Source organism: Peromyscus maniculatus, chromosome 23 (assembly GCF_049852395.1).
Source record: "Peromyscus maniculatus bairdii isolate BWxNUB_F1_BW_parent chromosome 23, HU_Pman_BW_mat_3.1, whole genome shotgun sequence".
Lineage (NCBI taxonomy): Eukaryota > Metazoa > Chordata > Mammalia > Rodentia > Cricetidae > Peromyscus > Peromyscus maniculatus.
The window spans coordinates 61,716,834-61,740,240 of NC_134874.1; the positions used below are offsets into that span (position 1 = coordinate 61,716,834).

Genomic DNA, 23,407 nt, shown 5'->3' on the forward strand with positions numbered 1-23,407 from the left:
CAAGAGAAACCCTGTCTCAAAAAACCAAAAAAAAAAAAAAAAAGAAAACAAAAAACAAAAAACAAAAAACAAATAACATGTGTCTCTAGTCAGGCAATGTCAAATTACATTTTAGGTGCCATGACTGATACAGTCAATCTGTGGTTCTTTCTCTCCCCCAGCCTTCTCTCATTTACACTAAAATGCATGGGATACATGAGCTTGAACTGACCACGTTTAAAAGTGTGTGTCCTCCTTCAACGAGCGTATTCCAAAATTGACTCCAATCTCAAAATATGTAGTTGCTTCCAGAATGAAATACCTATAGTTTCTATGTTACAGAAGACACTGTCTTCCAATCAATCTCTCCACTCTGCTGATCTTTCATTCCCAAAGAGTTCTCATGGTATGGATTCCATCTGTTTCTTTCTGGTGGGCTATGAACCATCAATGAACAGATCCCATAGTCATGAGTGCCATGCCACTTGCCCTTTGGCCTTGGTCTTTAACTTCATTCTTACAGTCCATGGAGGATCAACATCATTTGGTTGTTGTTTTCTATATGAAATCTTGGTCATTAACATTTGACACTGAATGTCTATGCAGTATAATTCAAACCCAAGGTGGGAAGGGAGGTATGCTGTGGCCAAGACACGGTTGAGTGTCAATGGTAATGGCATTCCACATTGCCTTACTGGGGTTGGCATCTCTGTGGAGCTGTCCTCTTTAAGTCTCACCAGGTGGTCTCCATAGCCCACTGCTCTAGGAGTGCTTTAACTTTCCTGGGGTCCCAGCAATGGACAAGCTGGGGAGTAAACTGCTGGGTGAGATCAGGAAAGACATGCATAATAACAAACCTTACCCATCGGGGACGTTACTCATGGGCAGTTTGCTTCCACTAATGGAGCATCAGTCCTTCCTTGACATGGTCCCTGCCATGTGGGTTATCCTAATCACCACCCAGCACTGGATCTGCCAGATCTTCAAAAGTGCTCACATCCCACAGCCCACAACAGTATCTGCCCAATGACACCAATATATTCCCAGAGTAATAGCCATGTTTTCTTTTCCATCTAAGGACCTCATCTCAGTGTTCTCTATCCTTCTGTGAGTCAGGACTTGTCCAATTGGGATTATACTGAGCAGTACATGTTGGGAAACAGAGCACTGCACAGCAGGGACTCACAAATAGGTTTCCAAGAGCCAGCCAAAACCCAAGGGACAGCCCCTGTTACCATTGTTGGGAGTTCCACAAGTAGACCAAGCTACACAGCTGTCAGATATATGTAGAGGGCCTAGTCAGTCTCATGTAGGCTCTCTGGTTATTGGTTCAGACAGAGTTCATATGAGCCAGGTTAGTTGTTTTCTGTTATCTTGGAATGTTCTTGACCCCACTGAACCCACAATCCTTCCTCCCTCTCTTCAGCAGAATTCCCTGAACCCAAAGAGGATTAATGTTTTGTTGTGGGTCTCTGCATCTATTTCCATCAGTTACTGGATGAAGACTCTCTGATGACAAATGAGGTAGTCAACAGTCTGATCACAGGAGATGGCCAGTTCAGGCTGTGTATCTGATATCACTAGACATCTTAGTTGGCATCATCCTCATAGATTTCAGGGAGTTCCCCTTGCATCATGTTCTACCTGACCCCATTATGCTCCCCTGTTCCAGTCATCTCTTTCAGTAGAGTGCCCCTTCATGCACCTCCCAACCCAAACCCTCATGCTCCCATCCTCACCTGCCCCCAGTTCACCCAGGAGATCTCTTTTTTTCCCTTTCCCAGGGAGATCCATGCATCTGCCATTGGGCTTTCCTTGTTACCCGACCTTGAATTTGGTTGAAGTCTCTCTGATTGTTGGCCACTACTTTGGGATTGGTCATTTTGGGAGGAGTTATGTTGAAAGGACCAAGCAGATGCCGTAAGAGGCTGTCAGTCTTCTCGCAGAGATCAGCCCTCAATTTCAGTTTCCTGAGACTTGAGCAAGCAGTTTCTGGGAGGGCTATGACATAGTCCTTGCAGTAGCTCCCTTTCTGTAAGTACTCTGACCACTCAAGGTCCAGCCAGTTGTTTACTGTCTGGGACCCCTCACCAGCTAAGAGATACGTACATGGGTCTATCTGAACATGTGAGGCCAGACACCCTCCATAGCATCTCAAGGACAGAGTCTGGCCCACTGAGTCAGTCCTCACAGTCAGTACATGCTAGGCCAGCCAACCCCATGGCAGCTCAAGGACAAAGCCTGGGACTTGTCCAGGACTGCCCCCCCCAAGATGATAACTGTAACCCCCAACCAGTAAATCCAAAGGTTACACACCCTCACCTAATCATATGATGCCAAGGCTTGTGCCACCCTGCTTGTGGTTTTTTCCATTAAAAACCCCTCACCCTGAGAGTTCAGGGCCGTCCTCCTCCACCCACTATGTCAAGTGTTGGACATGGACCAAGCCCGGGCTTGCTTGCTATCAATAAACCCCTGTGTGTTTTGCATCGGATATCGGCTCTATGGTGGTCTTGCTCAGGGGTCTCAAGATGCAGCCACAATAATGTTGTCCTGGGTTTTTCATGTTACTTCTGCATTTGTCATGGGCTCATCTGGATTTAGTTTGTTACTTGAGTGCTTCTGTTTCCTTTGTGTTGGGGAATGTTTAGATTGATGCTTGGTGTTCCTAGTGTGGCTGTGCTAGGCTCATCTGTGTTCTGCTAAGCTCAAGTGTGGAGACACAAAGTGCCGGTTTGTAGGTGGGATAACTTCCTGATGCTGGATGATCTAGAAATGTATCCCTTCTGACCTCACCAACCAGAATACAGGAATTGAGATGAGATGTCTGCTGGGGCAGGATTCAGAATATCCCACATGCTCTGATCTCATGAGCCAGGTTATGTGTATTACAATGGTTGTATATGCTGGTCACAATGTGCTAACATGTATTCTGACCTCATTAGCCATGTTCCACAGAGTGCAGTGGGTATATTCACCAACATTGGTTCCAGAGAGTGAACAAGCCATGATGTTTTCACACTTTTGCCAGCCTCTTAAACTGACCTTCCTGCAACCACTGTTGCTGCTTATATGTCCCATGATTCACTATCTCAAGTCATATGATTTCACTCCTCTGTTTATACCCTCTGATTGGTACTTATCATACTAAAAATACACTCAGATTCCTTCCCTGTCTCTGTATATATCATTAGGCACTATTTCTTGTGTCACCCTCATTCAGCAGTATTTCTCCAATCTGTCTGCTTGAGATGTGTTTGATGATTAACTTCATTGAAATAATCTGACCTCATGGAATTGTATTGTACTGGTCCTTGACTTGTTTTCTCCCTAAGATCTAGTCAACTTTAAACTTCCATTTGTTCATACTGGTTTATATTACATTCTTAAAGCCAGCAGTCAGTAGGTGAAGTTTGGAGGATTACAAATTAAGGCCAGTCATGCGATACTGTTCTAGTATACATTGTATTATTAATAGACACATCCTGACATAACTCAATGTGATTGAAAGAGTTTATTTGGCCCCCATGTCCTGTTCAATGTCCATCATTAGGGAAGTTTTCTAGGATCTCTAGCAGATTCAGACGACAGCTCTTTACTGGCTTGCTCTTCACAGCTACTTCAGTTTATTTTCTTACACAATTAGGGACCAATACACAGGGGTGGAGGCACCCACATTGGGCCTGGAGCTCCCACATTAGCCCCACATTAATAAAGAAATGAGTCATGTAAACTGCATGCAATTGCAAAATCACAGGCCTAGTTTCAGACACTCAGCACAATAATCCTCTTTGTTTTTAAGTCATCTTTCTGTGTAAATGGATGGATGTGAAAAAGATGATATTGAGTGAGAGAACCCAGATCCAGAAAGACAAATGTCAGAGGTCATCTCCATCAACTGTTTCTGGCTCCCAAATTTCTGAAATGTATATAAAACATGGAGGTACAGAGAGGGGAGGGGATACCAAAAGTACCTGACATCTAGCTTTTATACTCCTCTTCCACAACTAGAAAACATGTCCTCTTAGTGGTTCTTCTGAGATCCTCCTAGGGAGATTGTATCTAGCAGGAGTAGAAACCTAGCCCTGTGTGTGTATGTGGGACTTTTGCTGTGGGGAGGAAATGTCTAGAAGTAACAGACAGATACATAGTTGTTTGTATGTATTTGTGTGTGTCTAAGAGACAGAGAGCATGAGAGAGATAGAGACAGAGAAAGACACACACATACACACACACACACACACACACACACACACACACAGAGAGAGAGAGAGAGAGAGAGAGAGAGAGAGAGAGAGAGAGAGAGAGAGAGAGAGAGAGAGAGAATGCTTTGATTGTAAGGCAGGGGGCAGTTAGAATGCCCTAACACCATCTCTTTGTGTACCTGTAACATTGGTGGTTGACTTTAAGGTACCTAGCATTAAGTGATACCTAGCTATGAATGTGTAATTGAAACTTTGCTTGAGGGGAGGTGATACTGAGGAGGACATGATGCTCTAGTCATATGTGGGTCTTTTTAATATAGGGTTATATTCCTAGCAGGTTCTGAGATTTTTGTCAGTTTGGTTAGGCTATAAGTGCAGACAAAATTCTAAACAGTCTTAGTAAATAAGAAACACAGAGGCAGATATAGAGGAAATAGCCAAATAAATCAGAGCAAAGCCTCAACTAGCCTTAACTTATGACCAGCAGTAGCTTCCCCAGAGAAAGCAAGCTCTTCCTGCCTAGCCTGCACTTTTATTGCTTTCCTGTTCTGCCTTCTCATTGGCTCTAAGCCCAGCCACATGACTTTCTCATCATTGCCTGTCTATACAGACCTCCAGGTCTCTATGGTTGGTACTGAGATAAAAGGCTCCTGTTACCATGTTTGGCTGTGTTCTTGACCACACTGAGACTCTGCCTGCCATGTGATCAGATTAAGGGTATGTACAACCACCGCCTGACTCTGTTTATGGCTTGCTTTGACCTCTGATCTCCAGGCAACTTTATTTATTAACATACAAATAAAATCATATTTCAGCACAAATATCACCATATTTCCCCTTTTCTATTCAAATAAAAAGGAAAAAGGAAAAAAGTTATAACTAATATAAGAAAAACTATATACAATAAGTACAATAACTATATACAATATATACAAGCAATAAATACCTAAACAATGTCTAGTCCATTTGCATTTGATAGACTCAGAAAAAATATTCCCTTATCTATGTTATTTTGGAAAGCCCAAAATGTACCTGATTCACTTTCTATCCTAACTTATATAACTGACAGAACTATCTTATAATGTCTTTCAAATTTATACACTTACACCTCTTTAGTGAGTTCCTTCTCTCAAATTTTTAACAAAGAAAACTATAAGTATCTAATCCTTAACTATAACTGTAACTATAAGTATCTAATCTTCAACTCCCTCAGAGACCCAAGAAAGAAATAATATTACCTTAAAAAACCAGGAAGTACAAGCAATCGGCTTCCAAAAAAAAATGTGAGTTGACAGAAACAGCCAGCTGCCTAGACAGTCACGCAAGGTTTCTCCACAACATTGGGGCATCATCTTCAGCTTATAGGCTTAGCATATCCAACAGACTCATTTGTGAATTAGGATGTACACAAGGCCTACAGTTTGACCTCACATTTCATGAGAATAGTCCATGTACCAGAAACACCTGAATTCCACTAGTGTCATGTCATGATTCAGGATTTTAAATTTTGGAAATTGTTGATTTTTTTTTAATTCAGCTGTCCATTCTTCTCGGCTTGTGAGTGGCTTCATTTCTTTTATTAAATGCCAGTCTACCATTAAGAGGTTAGACTCTGACAGCTTAGTTACTCTTTCAAGAATAACTGTTTCAGCTGCTGTTCCACTGCACATCAGAAGCCATTGGTCCACTGCTAGTTTAGAGTTTAGCTGCCTTTGAAGAAAGGGACACTGTACCTTTTCCGGATTGCAAAGGCCACTTCAGGGATGGTGCCATATTGTCCTGGCCTCAGAAGATGACTATTGTTAAAGCCACAACCACACTTGTCTTGGCAAGAATCAGTAGTCCTTTTTTTCATGTTCTGTCCATTTTTTCCTGTTTGTCAGCAGTCAATTAGAGGACACTTTGTTGTCCAGTGGCTCACTTTTACCATAATGAAAGTTAACTCCATATGCAGTTTCTTGAATGCCCATGTCTTCTCTGGAGTATTGGTGCTGCAAGGAGCTGACATGTCTCAATGTCATAAAAAAAGAAAAAAATTCTAAGTTATTAAAACATTTTAAATGCTCTATTCTATAGATCTCTGAAAGGTTTGAAGATGACCTGTCAATCAAAAAAAATATACCTGCTTGACATTGAAATCATACCTAATATGACTACCAGTTTAACTGTAATTTCTAACTACTAACTTTCATTTCTTTATATTCTAATAGTTGGTAATAATAACATTAAGAATTAGGAAATTGCATTACATAGTTAAATGAACTGTGTAAGTACAATATCTTGAACAAGATTAGAAATATACATATAGCATTTTCTAACAATATCAATCTCAATATATATAATTTGTATACAATATACAAAAATCCAATCCAATGTAAAGTATTTAAAACTAGTAATTGACTTTTAAAAGTGATTCAATAATCTATCTTTTTATCTATATTGTATCTATATCTTCTCTTTACTTTCAGAGTAGATTCAATAATCTACCCTCTAGTCCATCATTTCTATATATCTTTTTTTAAAATGAGAACCTTAAACCTAATCTCCATTGCTTAGCACATTTTCTAACCCTTAACAACAACTTGTAACCAACCCTCCTAAACAATGAAAATTATCCCAGACCCCAAAACCATTGAAAGACCAAAAAACTACCTGCCCCATACCATCTCTTTGGGAATGTGGATATCGTGTTCTTAAAATTGCTTCCTGCTGGATATGGGCAAAGGCATTTTTATTCTGAAAAGAAAAAATTTGGGTTAATTGTCAAATTCTAGGAAAGGTAGCTATATCATTTGTTGTCCAGTCTCTGCATTATGCCAAAGTTCAGGGCTTATCTCAGGTCCTTATTCAAGTAGTTTGTAAAACTGGATCATCTCAGCTAGTCATCTCAAAATTGCTCTGAGCAGTTTGTAGTCCAAAGCTGATCTCTAGATGATGTTTGTCAGCTTAGTGGTATTATTATTGTCCGCATGGAATCATTGTTGTTGTGGGGCCCCATCTTCTTCCTGGAAACTTCAGTTAATGTCTGGTGGTGATTTCCTACAGAAAACTGATAGAGACTAACACAAAGACATGTATAAGCAGCTAATTGAAGCCTTTTTTCTAGAATTAGTACTCTATATGACCATTAATTCTTAACAAAATTTAATATATATATATATATATCTTGTAAATTTTGATATAAAATTCATACTTTAAGAAAAGTTTAAAGAATCAGAATAGAATCAAAGAATTGAGATTAGTAGTAATAGAACAGTCCCTTATTTTTATTTTTATTTATTTTTTTGTTTTCTTCTGTCCCATATCAGAAGATGGTTCTTTCTTCTGACATGATACAGGGAGTTTGTATTTTCCTTTTAACAACATTCTTGGGTTTAAAGAAGGAGAGAACCATTCTCCAACTCCAAAGCCAGCTTTAATTTTTAATTGAACTGGGACTACAAGAAGACCATTTGTGTTAAATGTTTTTAGAGAAGAGCAGAAACAAACATTTAGGAAGACTTATGAAATTTTATAAATGATATACCAATAGGACATTTTACTCTTTTTCTTGGGACATTTTTTTCTAGATGATTTGTCCTTTTTCTTCAAATGTCTCATTTGTCCATTGTTCTTCAGATTCCTTAGCTTTCATTCCCCTAAAAGACTAAAACAAAAACCTTTACCTAAGACTAACTTTGGGGATGCTCCCTCTTGACAAGTTATCAAAAACCTTTCCCTAAGACTAACTTTGGGGATGCTCCCTTTTGACAAGTTATATCTGATTAAATGAAAATGCATGTGTTAATAGTTTAAGGTAGTTTAAATTGGATGGTCATGCTGGTTGATGAACTATCACCTCTTCTAACTAAGAGGTCTGTCTTGTTCAAATTGAACCTTTATCAATTTTGATGATATCCACAGCTTATCTTCTCCTGTAGAAACAAAAGCAAAAACCTTGTCCCCAACGTAACACATATCCTGGTTTCCATTCTGAGGTCAGCATGTCCTTAAGTATATAGGCTGATTTAATTCAGTAGCTTTTTCTATTATCCAATGTCTCTCTGCAGCTGTTGTTCCTTTCTCATTAGCATTGAGAAAATTCAAAGTTAATAGAGCATTAGGCAGTCTATCTCGGGGGGGGGGTTGCTACCCCTTTCTGTTTATTTAGCATATCCTTTAGAGTTCCTTTTGAGCTTTCTATAACTATTTGGCCTGTAGGACTATGTGGTGTACCTGTAATATGCTTTATATTGTAATAAGCAAAAAACTGTTTCATTTTAACAGAGACATATGCTGGAGCATTGTCAGTTTTGATTTGTGCAGGTATACCCATGATGGTCATAACTTCTAGCAAATACATGATTACAGAATCAGCTTTTTCAGAACTCAAAGTAGTTGCCCACTGAAGTCCTGAATAAGTATCAATGGTATGGTGTACATAATTCAATTTTTCAAATTCTGCAAAGTAAAACACGTCCATCTGCTAGATTTCATTCCTCTGAGCACCCTTTTGGTTACATCCTGCTAGTAATGGAGTCTCATTGTAAAAGGAACAAGTAGGACATTTCCTTACAATTTCCTTGGCTTATTGCCCGGTTATGGAAAAATCCTTTTTTAAACCTTTACTATTGACATGATGTTTTTATGAAATTTTGAGGCCTCCGACATATTTCCTATCAATAACTTATCAATCTCATCATTACCTTGTGCTAGAGGGCCTGGCAGACCCATATGGGATTGGATTTGAGTTATATATAAAGGATGATTCCTATTCCTGATTATATCTTGTAACTGAATAAATAGTGAAGTTAATTCTGATTCATGAGGGATAAATTCTGCCATCTCAATATTTAATACCACTCTTTCAGCATACTGAGAGTCAGTTACTATATTGAAAGTTTCTAAAAAATCCATTAATACCAACAGAATAGTATACAGTTCCAATATTTGAACTGAATTATAAGGACTTTGAACCATTTACTTAAATTTTCTGATTTGCAACCTGCCTTTCCTTGTTTGTTTGCATCTGTATAAAATGTACAAGCTCCAGATATGGGTGTTTCCCATATAATTCTATGCAAAATCCAATCAGCTCTCTTTATAAGACCAAATCTATCGCTTTGGGGATATTAGCTGTTAAACTCTCCCCAAAAATTACTGCAAGCTCTTTGGCAAGTTCACTTACTGCCCATAATTTTTCAATGTCCTCCTTAGTTAAACCTATGATGATTTCTGCTGGGTCTATTCCTGCTAATTGATGAAGTTTCAATTTTCCTTTCAAAATCAAGTCACAGATTTTTTCCACATAAGTTTTTAATTTTTTTTACTCTGTTTATTTGGTAAAAAATATCCATTCCAATATAACATCTTCCCTCTGCATTAAAATTTCTGTAGGAGAATGCCTAGAGGGTAAAATAACCAAAATGCAATCCAGCTTTGGATCAATACGATCCATGTGCCCTTCATGTACTTTCTTTTCTACCAAGGCCAAATCTTTCTCAGCTCCTTGAAGAAGTATTGTTTCTAGGAATGCCCTTTTTACAGTCCCTTTCCAAATGACCTTGCTTTACACATCCAAAACATCTGGTATTCCTCAAACCTCTTGAAATTGTGTCTCCTATCTCCATATCATCATGGCCATGAGACTCAACATTAGTCATTTCTCTAATCCAGTCCTCCAAGGGTGCAGATCTTGCCTTTACCGGCCTGATTACTCTCTTGCATGCTGCATTCGCATTCTCAAAAGCCAAAGATTCGATTATTATCTGGCTAGCTTCTGAATTCAGGGCCATTCTATTTACTGCTGAAGACATTCTTTGTAAGAAATTCATGAAGGATTCTTTTGGGCCTTTTACAACTTTTATGAATGACTCAGTTTTCTTTCCTGCTTCCTCAATTCTGCCCCATGCATTCATGGCTGCCATTCGACATAGAATTAGGGTTTGATTATCATATAAACATTTTCTTTGTATTTCAGCATATTGGCATTCTCCAAGAAGCTGATCCTGGGATTTCCACACCTCTAGCCCTCCATTGACTTTCTATCATCTTAGCCTCATCACAGTAATACATGCCCACCACTGGGTTCAAGGACAGCATTTACCAGCTTTTTCTAGTCTTGAGGGATAATCCTATTACAAGTTGACCAGGAGTTTTACATTTGCTTTACAAATGGGGAATGCATGCCATAAGATACTATTGCTTCCTTAAACCTTCTTAAATCTAACATTTCAACTGGAGTCCAATTAGTTTCTACATTCACTTGATCAGATAGCTGCTGTACAGTTACCGGATAAATTAAGTTTGATTGTTTGAAAACAGGCTTTCTTTCTGTAACCTTATAATCCAATCCTGAAATAATTTTACTCATAAATTCTTCTGAGTCTGAATTTCTCTATAATTCATTTTAACAGGTTTTTCTAAAGCTTTTATCCTGGCACTTAAATTGACTATCTTTTTAAATTGTAAAATAAGGATAAGTAAACTAATAATATGCATAAATAATGTTACATATAGCTCATCAACATTAATCCTCTCTTGTAATTGTTCCATTTTCAGATTGCCTAATGTTTTTCAAACAAAGATCTATTTCCTTCTATTGTACAGATATTACTCATTTTTTAATGTGGAGAAATTTTTCTCTTTTAATTAGATTTACCCTTTAAAATATCTGATATCTTAATTGACTTACCAAGTCTGTGTAGAACAGTAGAAATCTGAGGGAATTTCAAAACAGCTACTGAGTGTGGTTGTGGAGAGAGAGAGAGAGAGAGAGAGAGAGAGAGAGAGAGAGAGAGAGAGAGAGAGAGAGAGAAAGAGAGACAGAAAGAAAGAAAGAAAGAAAGAAAGAAAGAAAGAAAGAAAGAAAGAAAGAAAGAAAGAAAGAAAGAAAGAAAGAGTAGCCAAAGCTAAAAGCCAAACCCCATGGACATGCTCCCACTTGAGCCAATTTGGGCCTGAGCTCTGGCATCCTTAAGCTCCGACCATGTGAATTGGTGGTTCAGCTGCAAGCAACTCCAGCTGCAGCTTGCGTGTAGCTGCTGCAGCTGCAGTTGAGTGCAGCTCTGACTGGGCCTGGGGCCTGTAAACTCTGGCTGCTCTGGGGTTTGAAACCCCTGGCCTGTGAAGCCAGCAATAGTTTTTAATGAATTTGTGCCACATTGGGCACCAAATGTAGATGAAATTCTAAATGGTCTTATTAAATAAGAAACACAGAGCCAAATGAGGAGTTAATAGCCCAAGTGATCACAGCCTTTAGCTTACCACGCACTGCTATCCTTCCCCTCAGAGCAACCTTCTCCTGTGTGTCTGTCTTTTTATTGCCTTTTTATTCTACCTTCTCATTGGCTCTAAACCCAACCACATGATTTCCTCATCGATGCCTATCTATATAGATCTCCAGATCTCTATGGCTGGTACTGGGATTAAAGATAAAGCAGAGAGCAGTTGAGGACACTTCAGTTGTCCTCTGGCCTCCACATAAATGAGCACCAGCACACAAGAAAACATGAAAACTAGCCAGATAGTGGTAGTGCACACCTTTCAGTCCTAGTACTTGGGAGGCAGAGGCTGGTGGATCTCTTGAGTTCAAGGCCTGCCTGGTTTACAGTGCTAGTTCCAGGTCAGCCAGGACTACACAGAGAAACCTTGTCTCAGAAAACAAACAAATAAAAACCAAACCAAAATACCATCATTCTGTCACTCACACTCATCAGTTAGTGTGATAACAGGAACTAGAAAGAAGAAGACCTTCAGTTTTTCTCCAGGAAGACATTTGGTGTCTAGTGTGAAAATTAGGGAGACTCACATATTCTTGGAGAGACTAGAACCAGCCACCCCACGTGGAGGAAAGAGTGCTGACACCACAGATTCAGGGATCCAGTTTAGATACCTTGCACAAAGTCCCAGAGAGCTCACACAGACACTCAGTGTGTCCTTTCTAAGGGTAGAGATTAAATCCAGCATCTGTTTCTTATGTGGAATGTTGGAAGTTTTACCTCCTCTAACCTGATCAGTTGGGAAAATCATGAGAATAAATTTAAAATTAGTGGTAAAAAGAAAGAAAGAAAACTGGTATTTTGCCTGACTTAGTTTTTGCTGTCGTTTTTTTGAAACAAGGTCTCCCTAGGTAACTTAGGCTGACTTTGTCCTCACAGTCCACCTGTATCAGCTTCCCATGCCCCATGACACCCAACTGTACTTAAGTCTTCTGTAAGATGGGATGGCCTTAACAGCACTAGAAGGGGTTTCAAGAAGGCACTTGAAACACAGAGGGGTGGGTACTGTCTGGGAGATTCCCTGGAGGTCAGTGTGGCTGAATGAGGTTGATCAACTAATACTGACTGCAGTGGAGAACACACAAGGGTTTTCTGAAATACTTCCATTCATTTCCCAAGCAACAAAGCTGGCATAGCCAAAGGCTGTAAAACTATGGATGATTTCCCTCTAGTAATGATTGTGTCTTCTGTGGGTCTAATACAGGAAGAAGTTCATGGTTGGATGCATTGTTTGAACATGTGATCTGCAGCATGTCTGGAGAGATGGGGCTCTATACTAGACTGCAGCTATCCTCAAGACTTGTATTTTGAGATTTGTCGCTTCCTGGCTGCTCTAATATTGATTTACATCTTTTTTAGTATTTTCTTTGAATTTTTCTAGTATCATCAAGTATTGTTTGTGACTACTATTTTTGTCATTCTCCTGTCAATATTGTTGTAGTTTGGATGAGAGTGGCCCCCATAGACTAATATATTTGAATGCTTGGTTCCCAGTTGCTGGACTGTTGGAAAGGATTAGGTGTGGTCTTGTTGGAGTAGATGTGGCCTTGGTGTGGAGAATGTGTGCCAACAGAGGTGGACTTTGAAGTTTCAAAAGCTCACACCAGGCCATCTCTGTCTCTCTGCCTGCTGGCCTGTGGATCAGGATATAGCCCTCAGCTTCTTCTCTAGCACCATGTCTGCCTACATGCTGTGATGCTCCCCATTGAGATGATAATGAACTATGTCTTTGAAACTTAAGCCCTCAGTTAAATTCTTTCCTTTAAATTAGCTGCCTGGGAGGTGGTGGCTCATGCCTTGGATCCCAGCTCTTTGGAGATAGAGGTAGGTGAATCTCTGAGTTAAGGCCAGCTGGTCTACAAAGTGAATTCATGAGAAGTTCTTTTTTACAGAGCCAGCTTCCATGCTTCCTTCTTAATCATCGATGCTTACCTAACTTTGGTTTTCTGCACCCTACTCTTTGATTGTGTAGACACCCCCTTGTCTACCCTACACCCAGGCAGGCAAGACCCTCCTTGTACTACTGGATCTCATTTGAAGTTGCCATAATTTTCTTTTCCAGTATAATATGTAGACACCTCCATGTGCCCCATGCAGTGATTTTAGACTAAATGACTCAGGAAGGGAATAAAAGGGTGTAAACTAAAGTGGAAGAACACATGAAGCTTGTGATGCCAGATAAGAATGGAACACTTTAGCCTTTGGTGCCCAATCCATTGACCAGTCAGCCATTTTTATTTTATGTTGACTGTCATGATGGATTCTGAAAGGAAAACAATATCTCTGCCCTTTATAAACATCAAGTAGAAATAAGGCAAACCGAGTGAGAAAAACTTCACCCCATTTAGTTATTTAATTAGATATATTTTTTAACTATTCTTATTTGATATGCACTGGTGTTTTGCCTCCATGTACGTCTGTGTGGAGTGTCAGGTCCCCGGGAACTATAGTTACAGTTGTGAGCTGCCATGTGGGTGCTGTGAGTTTAACCCAGGTGCCCTGGAAAAACAGTCAGTGCTCTTAACCCCAGAGCCATCTCTCCAGCCCGCCTCCCATTTTAGTTATATTTTAAAAGTTTGAAAATTAAATAAACTGTAAATAAAATTTTCAAAAAATGTACCAAACCAAAGTGAACATCATCAAACTGAAAAGTCAAACGGAGACCCAAACAGACTCAAACAATGAGTGACTATGATCAGAAATGCTGTGTCTCAGTTTTATTGATGCAAAGGAAGACATCACATATTTTTGGAAAGATGATTTCTATTTGTAATATAAAATATTAAAACATTTGAGACAGATTTCTCACCAGAATCACCACAGTACCTCCCATTTCATTACAATATGATTGATAAGATAGCAGAGAAATGCTTAGTACAATCAGAATGCAGGAAGCAAGCTGGAGCTCAATGGGGATGGCCCCTAGAATCAGAAAAATCTCAGTTCTATATTGACTTAATCATTTCCTGTAAATCACACAATACATGATACTCAGCACAGACACTGAGCATGCTCAATGAATTCCTGAACACCTAATCCTCAAGGGCAATTAAGCTGATTAATTCAAAGGCAAATTAGATTCTCTGATGTTGGGTGGCACAGCTTCCTTGAAGAACAGCAAAAATCTTGCTGGAAACTCAAGCTCCATTTGTGATTTCACCTTGACACAACTTTCAGGATGATGGGTTCTTCTGGTTGAAAAATGGTTCGCTTGCTTAACTTCAAGGGAATCTGTGGTAGTTGAAAAAGCACATTGAGCCGGGCGGTGGTGGCGCACGCCTTTAATCCCAGCACTCAGGAGGCAGAGCCAGGCGGATCTCTGTGAGTTCGAGGCCAGCCTGGGCTACCAAGTGAGTTCCAGGAAAGGCGCAAAGCTACACAGAGAAACCCTGTCTCGAAAAACCAAAAAAAAAAAAAAAAAAAAAAAAAAAAAAAAAAAAAAAAGAAAAAGAAAAAGCACATTGAGATGGAATGAATGAGCCAGCAACCACAGCAAAGCAGAACAAATCCATTCAGGACAGTGGTATTTTATATACATAAAACACTTTAGGCTTCATATGTCTTGAAGTCTTTATACATACATCTTCATTAGGACTGGCTAGTCCAAACACCCAGGTCTACTGTTCATGCAATAAAGTCATTTTGGAGTAATTGTTGTATATAGAACCTGAGGGGGAAGAATATGCCGACCCATGTTCTTTATTGATTTGAATTTAAGTGAAAAGGCTGAGTTTTAAAATTCTGGATCACATTTTAAGTATGTGAAAGACTGTTTTTGATAGGCAGTATAAAGGTAAATTCACATTTGTTGACACGTAGAAGGTAATCCTGAACACATGTCAGACAGTGCAGCTCTGTGGGCACAACTCAACTTCTCAGGCCAGTTGTGCCTGTCCAGTTTAATGGCAGGCAAGAACTTGTAGTGTTTCCTAAGATCTCCTCTTAGCCCCGGAGGGTGGTGTGAATGGGGAACTCCTGAATCATTCAGTGTTTCCACCAACCATTTTACCTCAGTCTCTTCCACCTTATGGGAGAAGAGAAGCTGCCAACATCTGGTCTCTGTAGATGGCGGGGAAACAGGTTATCAAGGAAACTGAAGAATGTCAGCTTATGAGAAGCTTTCAAGATTAAAGTCTCTGTCCATCTTTCTGAAGCACTGTGTAGACAGGACAGCTACACAGCTGCCCTGGGTGACAAATAAGGGGATAACGACCTCTCTAACAGCCACGAAGAAAGGACAGCTGATGAGAGGAGCTGTGTAGCTACATACAGGACCAGAAATCAGCCTTGTCATTCATTGCTTTATTTGGAAGTAAAGACAATTGACCTTTAAGTTTGGGGAGGGGTCAACATGTCAACTTCTCTAAGTGTATCGTTTGTGTTTTAACAACATGCATCTATTCTCTCCAGAGATACACCCACAGAAAGATAGGCATATATGCCCTTGTATGCTTACAGGAGCAAATTTAAAATATAAGAATAGGTTAAATGTATATTTAAGAACTCCAGAACAGTTGTAAAATACTCCTTAAAATATACCTAAGATATTCACAGACTTCCCAGCAAAGCAGTCTTGGTAGAGTAAGTAAACAAAAATAAGGTGAAATTCAAAGACATAATTTTCAGTGCAGAGAACAAAATTGGGTGCATTGCCTTTGTGATGAAAAGAGGCTTCAGACATCACTAGAGCAGAGGAGTAGGTGGGCCATGGCCAGACAGCTCATTTGAATGGCTTAGTCACCTACTTCAACTTGAAGAAGACAGATTTCAGAGAACAAAAAAGAAGTCTTCATGTAGTACAGTGATGAAAATGTGAGATCAAATGGTCAGGATGATCCTGAAGGGTTGAAGTTCTTTATGTGCTATAGTAGTATCTGAAATCAGTGTTCACTGCAGCCAATATGGATCTCTTAAAGCCATGCTCTGGGTAAATCATTTCCAGGTATCTGAGGTGATTAGGCATAGTGAAATTTTAAAGTTACAAAGTTAAAAGCAGAGGTAGTGCCCCCAGCAAGGTGATCATTACGAGCTCTGAGCGTGTGCAACAGTTTCCCCATCTCCAGTCAGTCACACAATTTAAACCTGGACTTGATCTCAAAGACACTATACTTAATCATGTTGTGCTGATCTGCATGAACTCTAAATAATTTCTCTGTTTGTGCTTTATCTAGACACAGACTTGCAGCTCAGAATGGAAGGTCCTTAAGCTTACAGGTCAAATCCTATATTTCATACAAGGCAGCATAATACATAATATGATGAATGACCAATTTCCCCTTTCTGTAGGTGAAACTCTAAATTAAAAAACAAAAAACTCCCAATTAAATATGATTTATAGAGAGAGTTTCCTGCCTCACCTGTGTTTGCTCACAAGGCTGGAGGGTGAAGTTCTGCAGGACTCTGACGACAGCGCATTTCATACTGATGAGGGCAAACCTCATGCCAAGGCAGTTCCTGGGTCCGTTCCCAAAGGGCAGGTATACATAAGGATTGATGCTGCCCTTGTTCTCCTTGCTGAACCTGGAGACAGAGTAGGGATGCAAACGAGGCTATGGAACATAAAGAGCCAAGAGCTCCATGTTTGAAGTTCTGACACCCATCAACCAGGTTACATTTGTGGACTTGCAACTGAACTCTTGCTATGGATGTCTCACTTTAAGAATTTTAAGTCAGGAGCTGGAGAGATGGCTCAGCAGTTAAGAGTACTGGCTTCTTCTCCAGAGGGCATAGATTTGATGGCACAGGTACCTGACACCCTTTGGTGACCTTTTGAGGCACCAGGTACATGTGATGCAGATACATACAGGAAAACACCCATACACATAAAAAAGAATAAAAATAAAGGCATTGTAAGCTAATGGTCTTTCTATGTCCCTTAAAATAGAGGAGCCTCTGGTGTTGAGCTGATCTGATCTGAATGCTTATAGAGAGGAAATACATCTTTAAATATCAAAATTCTGGGGTGGGTATATGCTCACATTCTGAAAGACATGTCAGAATTAGAGTGAAAAGTATGCTACCGCCTCAACCTTCAAGAAGGTGGTTTCTAACCAAACAGACAATGGGAAAAGTTCTTAAAGCTAATGGTAAATTTGGAATCAGCACAGAATACATGAAAAAAGAACAAAAATCCTACATATGTAAATTTAGATATCACTTGTATCAACTACTACCTAGTCACCAAATAATACATATATGTATATGACAAGGTGTGGTATATAGGTTAGTGTAGCGATTTTCTTTGGGCTGCCAGTTAGCTCCCAAATCATGTTTCAGAGACTTATTAGTTATGAACACTCAGCCTTATGCCTGTCCCGCTAGCTCTTATAATTAATTTAACCTGTTTCTCTTCATCTGCATTTTGCTTTGGAGCTTTTTACCTTGCTTTCATTCTGTGGGTCCTACTTTTCCATGAATTCTTTCGTGACCTACTGGCTGGTGGCTGCTTGGCTGGCTGCATCCGAGCATCTGCCTCTCCTCTCTTTCTCTCTTCTCTCTTTCTCCCCTCTCCCCCAGCTGAGATTCCTCTTTCTTATTATTTCTGCCAACCAGCCACACCTATCACTCTTTTGCCTAGCTATTGGCCGTTCAGCTTTTTATTAGACCAATCAGGTGCTTTAGGCAGGCAAAACAACACATCTTTACATTGTTAAACAAATGCAGCATGAACACATGTAGAACTTCTTTAAACAAATTAAACAAATCATTAAACAAATCCAACATAAACAAATGCAACACACGTTTATATAGTTAAAGTAATATTCCACAACAGGTTAGTGTTTAAGTAATTAGTGATTCATAATACAAGTAAAATATACTAGCTTTTGCAAAACCTTGACATACATACAAATAAATCCTTGAGGATACATTTCACTATTAATGGAGCTAAGGTGAACAGTTTGGGACTCTGAATGGCCATGAATACTTTTCTTCTGGTCTGTTTTTGCAGCATCAAGAATTATCACTTTGTAATTTTAAAAGGTTTAATTCCGAAAATTCATACAGATGAAAAGGGATACAAAATCACATACATGCAATTTCCAGTAGGCAGCATAATATGTTTAATTTGCCTGATTCCTAGTGGGGACCATTCTCCGAGGTCTCTGTACCTTTCAGGGCAGAATTCCTCAGGCTCTGGCCAGTACTCAGGATCCCGATGGAGAGGATAGGTTGGTACCATAACTACAGTCCCTTTGGGAATGAACACTCCATTGATTTCCACATCTTTCTTTGAGATCCTTTCTAGCCTGTTAGCAGCTGGGTACAATCTGAGAGTTTCATTCACTACCATGTCCAGGTACTCCATGTCCATCAGGGCATCATAGGTTACAGGTGCCTGGGAAGAAGAAATAGATGCTTCCAGATGAGGTTTGGACTTGATCTTTGACTCAGTTTCTAGTGTTATTGCATGTCAGAAGCTGCAAGGGCTGACCTCGATTAGTAGATCTTAGCCTTAATAAATCATTCTGCACCTATGATGATGACCTTTGTTCTGATGATGGCCCATTAGGGTATGAAGTATAAGTTTCAGCCCAGGAGCCATTTGGGACACTCCCCTGTCCAGACCCCCTCATCATCATCACTGTGGTGCTCTGATTGGTTTTCCATGTGAGCACATATGACCATTATGACAGATACACTCAGCAAAATGCAATGGTGTCACGGTCTCATCTGCATAGACCAGTCTACACCAAGGAAATAACACCATTGCAAGGAACAACACCCACTCTTGGTCCATATCAGGGTTTTTGGATTGTTCTGGTTTTGCATAAGAGTGTGTGTGTGTGTGTGTGTGTGCGCGTGCGCGCGCGCACGTGCATGCATGCGCGCACACGCGCACACATGTTAATGGGATGTGGATAACTGCTGTGCACTGACACGTATGTGGAAGCCAGAGTCCAACCTTCCTCTGGGAGTCCACTTTATATGTGTTTTTGAAACAGGTTTTCAGTAGCCTGACACTCACCAAGCAGGATGGGTTGGCTGGCCAGTGAGCTCCCGGGGAAGAGAGGCTCACACTGTCTCTGTCTCCTCAGTCCTCCAATTACACCTTTTCCCCCCAACATGGGTTCTGGGATTCAAACTCAGGTCCTCACAAACCAAGCATTGTATAATTGAGCTGTGTCCCCAGCTTCTCAGACTAGGCAACTCCTGCTTGCTAACTCCCTGGAGGGTGGCAGGTGTAATAAGTTGGAAAGAAAGTTACAATGGAGACTTCTGGAACTACCCACACTAGAAACTGCCTCTGTGTGTGAAGAAGAGTCAAAGCAACAGGAAAACAAGAAACAGAACACAGTCTATGTCAAGGAGAGAGGAAAAGCTTCAGAAACACAGAGGAAATAATAAGAATTGAAAACGCATGGTGGGAAAATGGATGATTCATAGAAAAGAAACCAAACTGAAGATGCCTCTGGATGCCCTGTTCCCCATTTCCAGGGGAAGGGGAACGCAAAGCCTCTCCCAAAAAAACCAAGAGGCTCTGGTGAAAGGGGGCAGGGAGTCCTCCCTCCAGGACACCCCCACAGCCTCCACAGACTTCAAACCAATGAGGAGTGTGGTGAGACGGGGGCTGATTCCTGCAACTGTGAAGAGGAATCCCACTGTTACTCTGGATGATTCAGAATGGAGGAGCCAGTTGACATCTTTATACAGAACCTTGCATTGGAAACTGAATTCCTGCAACTGTGAAGAGGAATCCCGCTCTCATTCTGGATGATTCAGAATGGAGAAGCCAGTTAACCTCTTTATACAGAACCTTGCATCGGAAACTGAACTGCTCAGGGAGGCAGAGAATAGGGACCGATCACAGGACAGGGAGGCTGAACTTAATGCTCCACAACCCTAGGGCAAGAGATTAGCTGAGTGACATTTGTGGAAAGAGGCAGGATTAGATGCTTAAACCTACATGTGGCTGGAGGCTGAGGAAGTAAAGTGCTCACAGATAGGTATCCCTACCATTGTCCTGACCAGATCTCTATTAGCCACCTTAGGGGGTTGGACTTGGAGACTCCCTGAGAAAACCTGTCCAGCACATTGCCTGCAATTCCAGCTGTGGTCAGCAGAGGGCACTGACACTCAAAGAAATTACAAAAGTGATGCTATCTGCACCATAAGAAAAGACTCCACTAATTCTCTCTCTCTCTCTCTCTCTCTCTCTCTCTCTCTCTCTCTCTCTCTCTCTCTCTCTCTCTCTCTCTCACACACACACACACACACACACACACACCATGCTATCGGACTGGACAGTAGAGCCATTGACAGTAGTGTCAAGTCAGTCTGCCAAGACCAGTGAAGGCCAGCCTAGCACCGTAGGTAGCATGGACAGCACCCGAGGACATCAGCAGAGATAACTGTCCAGACACCTGAGGGACTGGTGCTTACCCTTGTGTGTCACACAGGTTTTCTGGTGTCTCTTACTTGTATAACTGTTATAATAGATACAGATACACCAGAGCCAGCACTGTATTAAAGATTGTGTATTTCTGGGTTGGAGAGATGGTTCAGAGTTTAAGAGCACTGGTTGCTCTTCTAGAGGTCCTGATTTTAATCCCCAGCAATCACATGGCGGCTCAAAACCATCTACAATGAGATCTGTCATCCTTTTCTGTCCTGCAGACATGCACGCAGGCAGAACACTATATATGCATAATAAATAAACAAAATCTTTTTAAAAAGATCATGTATTTCTACAGATTGCATTCATCTCCTATGTCCCTCCCTTTGTTTCTCTTTTAGACTCTTGCTGGTGGAAGAACCATTGCATGACTCTCTGTAAAATTTCTCATTGCAAGTGATGAGACATGTTCTTGTGAATCCTTTACCTCTGCCCTCTCTCGCTGGGTACCACCCACTCACCTTATTGGGCAGAGCTCTATCAATCTCATCCTGAAGTTTCTTCTGCACAGCTGGGTGAGTAGCCAGTTGATACATCACGAAGGAAATGGACGTGCTTGTGGCTTCATAGCCAGCGAAAATGAAAACAAATGATTGGGCTGTGATCTCCATATCAGAAAGAGCTAAAAGGAAACGAACATCTCAGATAAGGAAGATCAAAGCAGAACATCATAGTTGAAATGAAAAGAAATTCAAATGGTGCTCCCAGCTATACGGAAACAAATAGAGAAAGGCAGTCCACAATCCCTGGGACTGAATTCCACTCTGGTGAAATCTGTGGCCTATCTGTCCTGAGAGACCAGACTTACCACCACAAATGTGTAGTTCCACCCACACACATTGTCCTCATACATACTTATAAACATAAAAGAAATACAGGGGTTAACATTGACCAACAACTTGAGAGGATCTAGGATCACCTAGGAGACAAGACTGGCATTCCTTTGAGAGATGTCTTAAGTTGCTTGATGTGGGAACACCCATCTTAAATGTGGGTGGGACATTCCATGGCCTTGGGTCCCTTACTGAGCAAAAAGAAGACTGTGAGATAGTCTCTGCTTCCTGACTACTAATGCCATGTGACCAGTAGCCTGCTGTACCAGGACTTCCCCGCCATGATGGACTGAATCACTAAACTGTGGGTCAGAATAAACCTCTCCTTAAGGTGTTTCCTCAGTTATTTGTTCACTGTAACAGCATGAGGGACTAAGACAAATACCTTAATATCAGTAAATGTGAGACAAAACAGGTGGGAAGTGGTTGAGTGTCTGTCCTGCAAACGCTTCACTCTGGTGGAGGAGTGTACACAAAAATGTATAGGGAGTTTCTGTATTTCCCCTAAGCTCTGCTTCCACAAGAAAACACCCTAAAATTAAAGTCTTTTATAGCAATCGAAATGAAAGCCCAGACCATGGAAGGCTTCATGAGGCCACATAAAAGGGCTTCCAGTGGACATGCCTGACAACTTGAAATGCAAACTAAATAATCATAAGAAGAAAGTAACAGGGGAAGCAAAAGATCACACTGCTAGAGACAAATGAATATATTTTTGAATGATATTTTATAAAGCAAATAGTAAGGATTGAAAATCCTTCCTAAGATGGATAATGACTAGAAATATGGAATAAATATGAGAAGTTTAAGGTCATTCTGTGGCTACTTCAGTAATAATAGTATATGACACAAAGCTAGCATGGAGGATGTTATAAAACCAGGGGCCTGAAGAATGAAGAAGAGCAGGGTATATAGTTTTCCAGATGCTATTTATACAGAGCAGAATAAATTACAGATGAAGTTATTGAACACTGTTCCACCACTCACTCCCAGAGACCATCCTGAATTCTGGGCAGTGTTCTTCCTAATTGGGGCCTAGATACAAAATCTAGGCAGAGATCCAGAATCATTGGGATTGAAAGGGACTGAGAATCAGTCTCTGCTCTGACAGATGACCTAGCACAACTGAGGACTTCTGGGCATAAAATGCTTCTCTGTGGCTTCCCTACAAGCTCTGGTCCTTTTACCCCAGTGTGCTTCTAGAAAGCTCCTATGGACATCATAGACATCATCCATTGGATGGCTTTCTGAAATTTGGCAGAAATTTCCATCTTGGACCAATCTCCCATGCACATGTCCCGACACCCTCTTCTCTCTGGGCTTCTTGTTCCAAACATGGTGAAGCATCCTGAGTTACCTTTCAGGGACTCTTTGCTGTTGGAGTTCTGAGTGTTCATCATCAGCTGAAGAAAATCCACTCGAGTCTGGAAGCAGAAAGAGAAATTTCCACAATGGGCAATTAGAGAAAGGGTACAACTGACATGTTCACAGCCTGATACATGATCAAACAATGAGCATTCTAACAAAACACCATATTTTACCTTCTGAGTTGTTTCAAGGCGATTTTGCTTCATCTTCTTTACAAATTCATAGAAAAAGTCCACTAACCCGTTTGGGAAAATGGAGATACTTAGCATCTCATATAGTGGAGTAAGGAATGGAAACATAACTACAGAGAAAAGAAGAGAACGTGTAATGAAAATCTGCACTAAATTCTTATTCACTCATTAGAAATCA

General features: G+C 40.5%; 2 protein-coding genes across 2 annotated transcripts in view; both read right to left on the reverse strand.

The window, feature by feature from the left end:
- LOC107400179 (putative sperm motility kinase W) overlaps window positions 1–23,407 on the reverse strand; it is a 165,253-nt gene that overhangs the window by 20,925 nt on the left and 120,921 nt on the right. The window lies entirely within an intron of this gene.
- The window catches only part of LOC143270541 (cytochrome P450 3A25-like), an 89,418-nt gene continuing 80,151 nt past the window's right edge, over window positions 14,141–23,407 (reverse strand). The window contains 6 exon segments of the mRNA XM_076560889.1: window positions 14,141–14,674; window positions 16,801–16,963; window positions 18,553–18,779; window positions 21,299–21,459; window positions 23,028–23,094; window positions 23,212–23,339. Coding sequence (XP_076417004.1) covers window positions 14,600–14,674; window positions 16,801–16,963; window positions 18,553–18,779; window positions 21,299–21,459; window positions 23,028–23,094; window positions 23,212–23,339 — 821 coding nt within the window. The 3' untranslated portion in view covers window positions 14,141–14,599.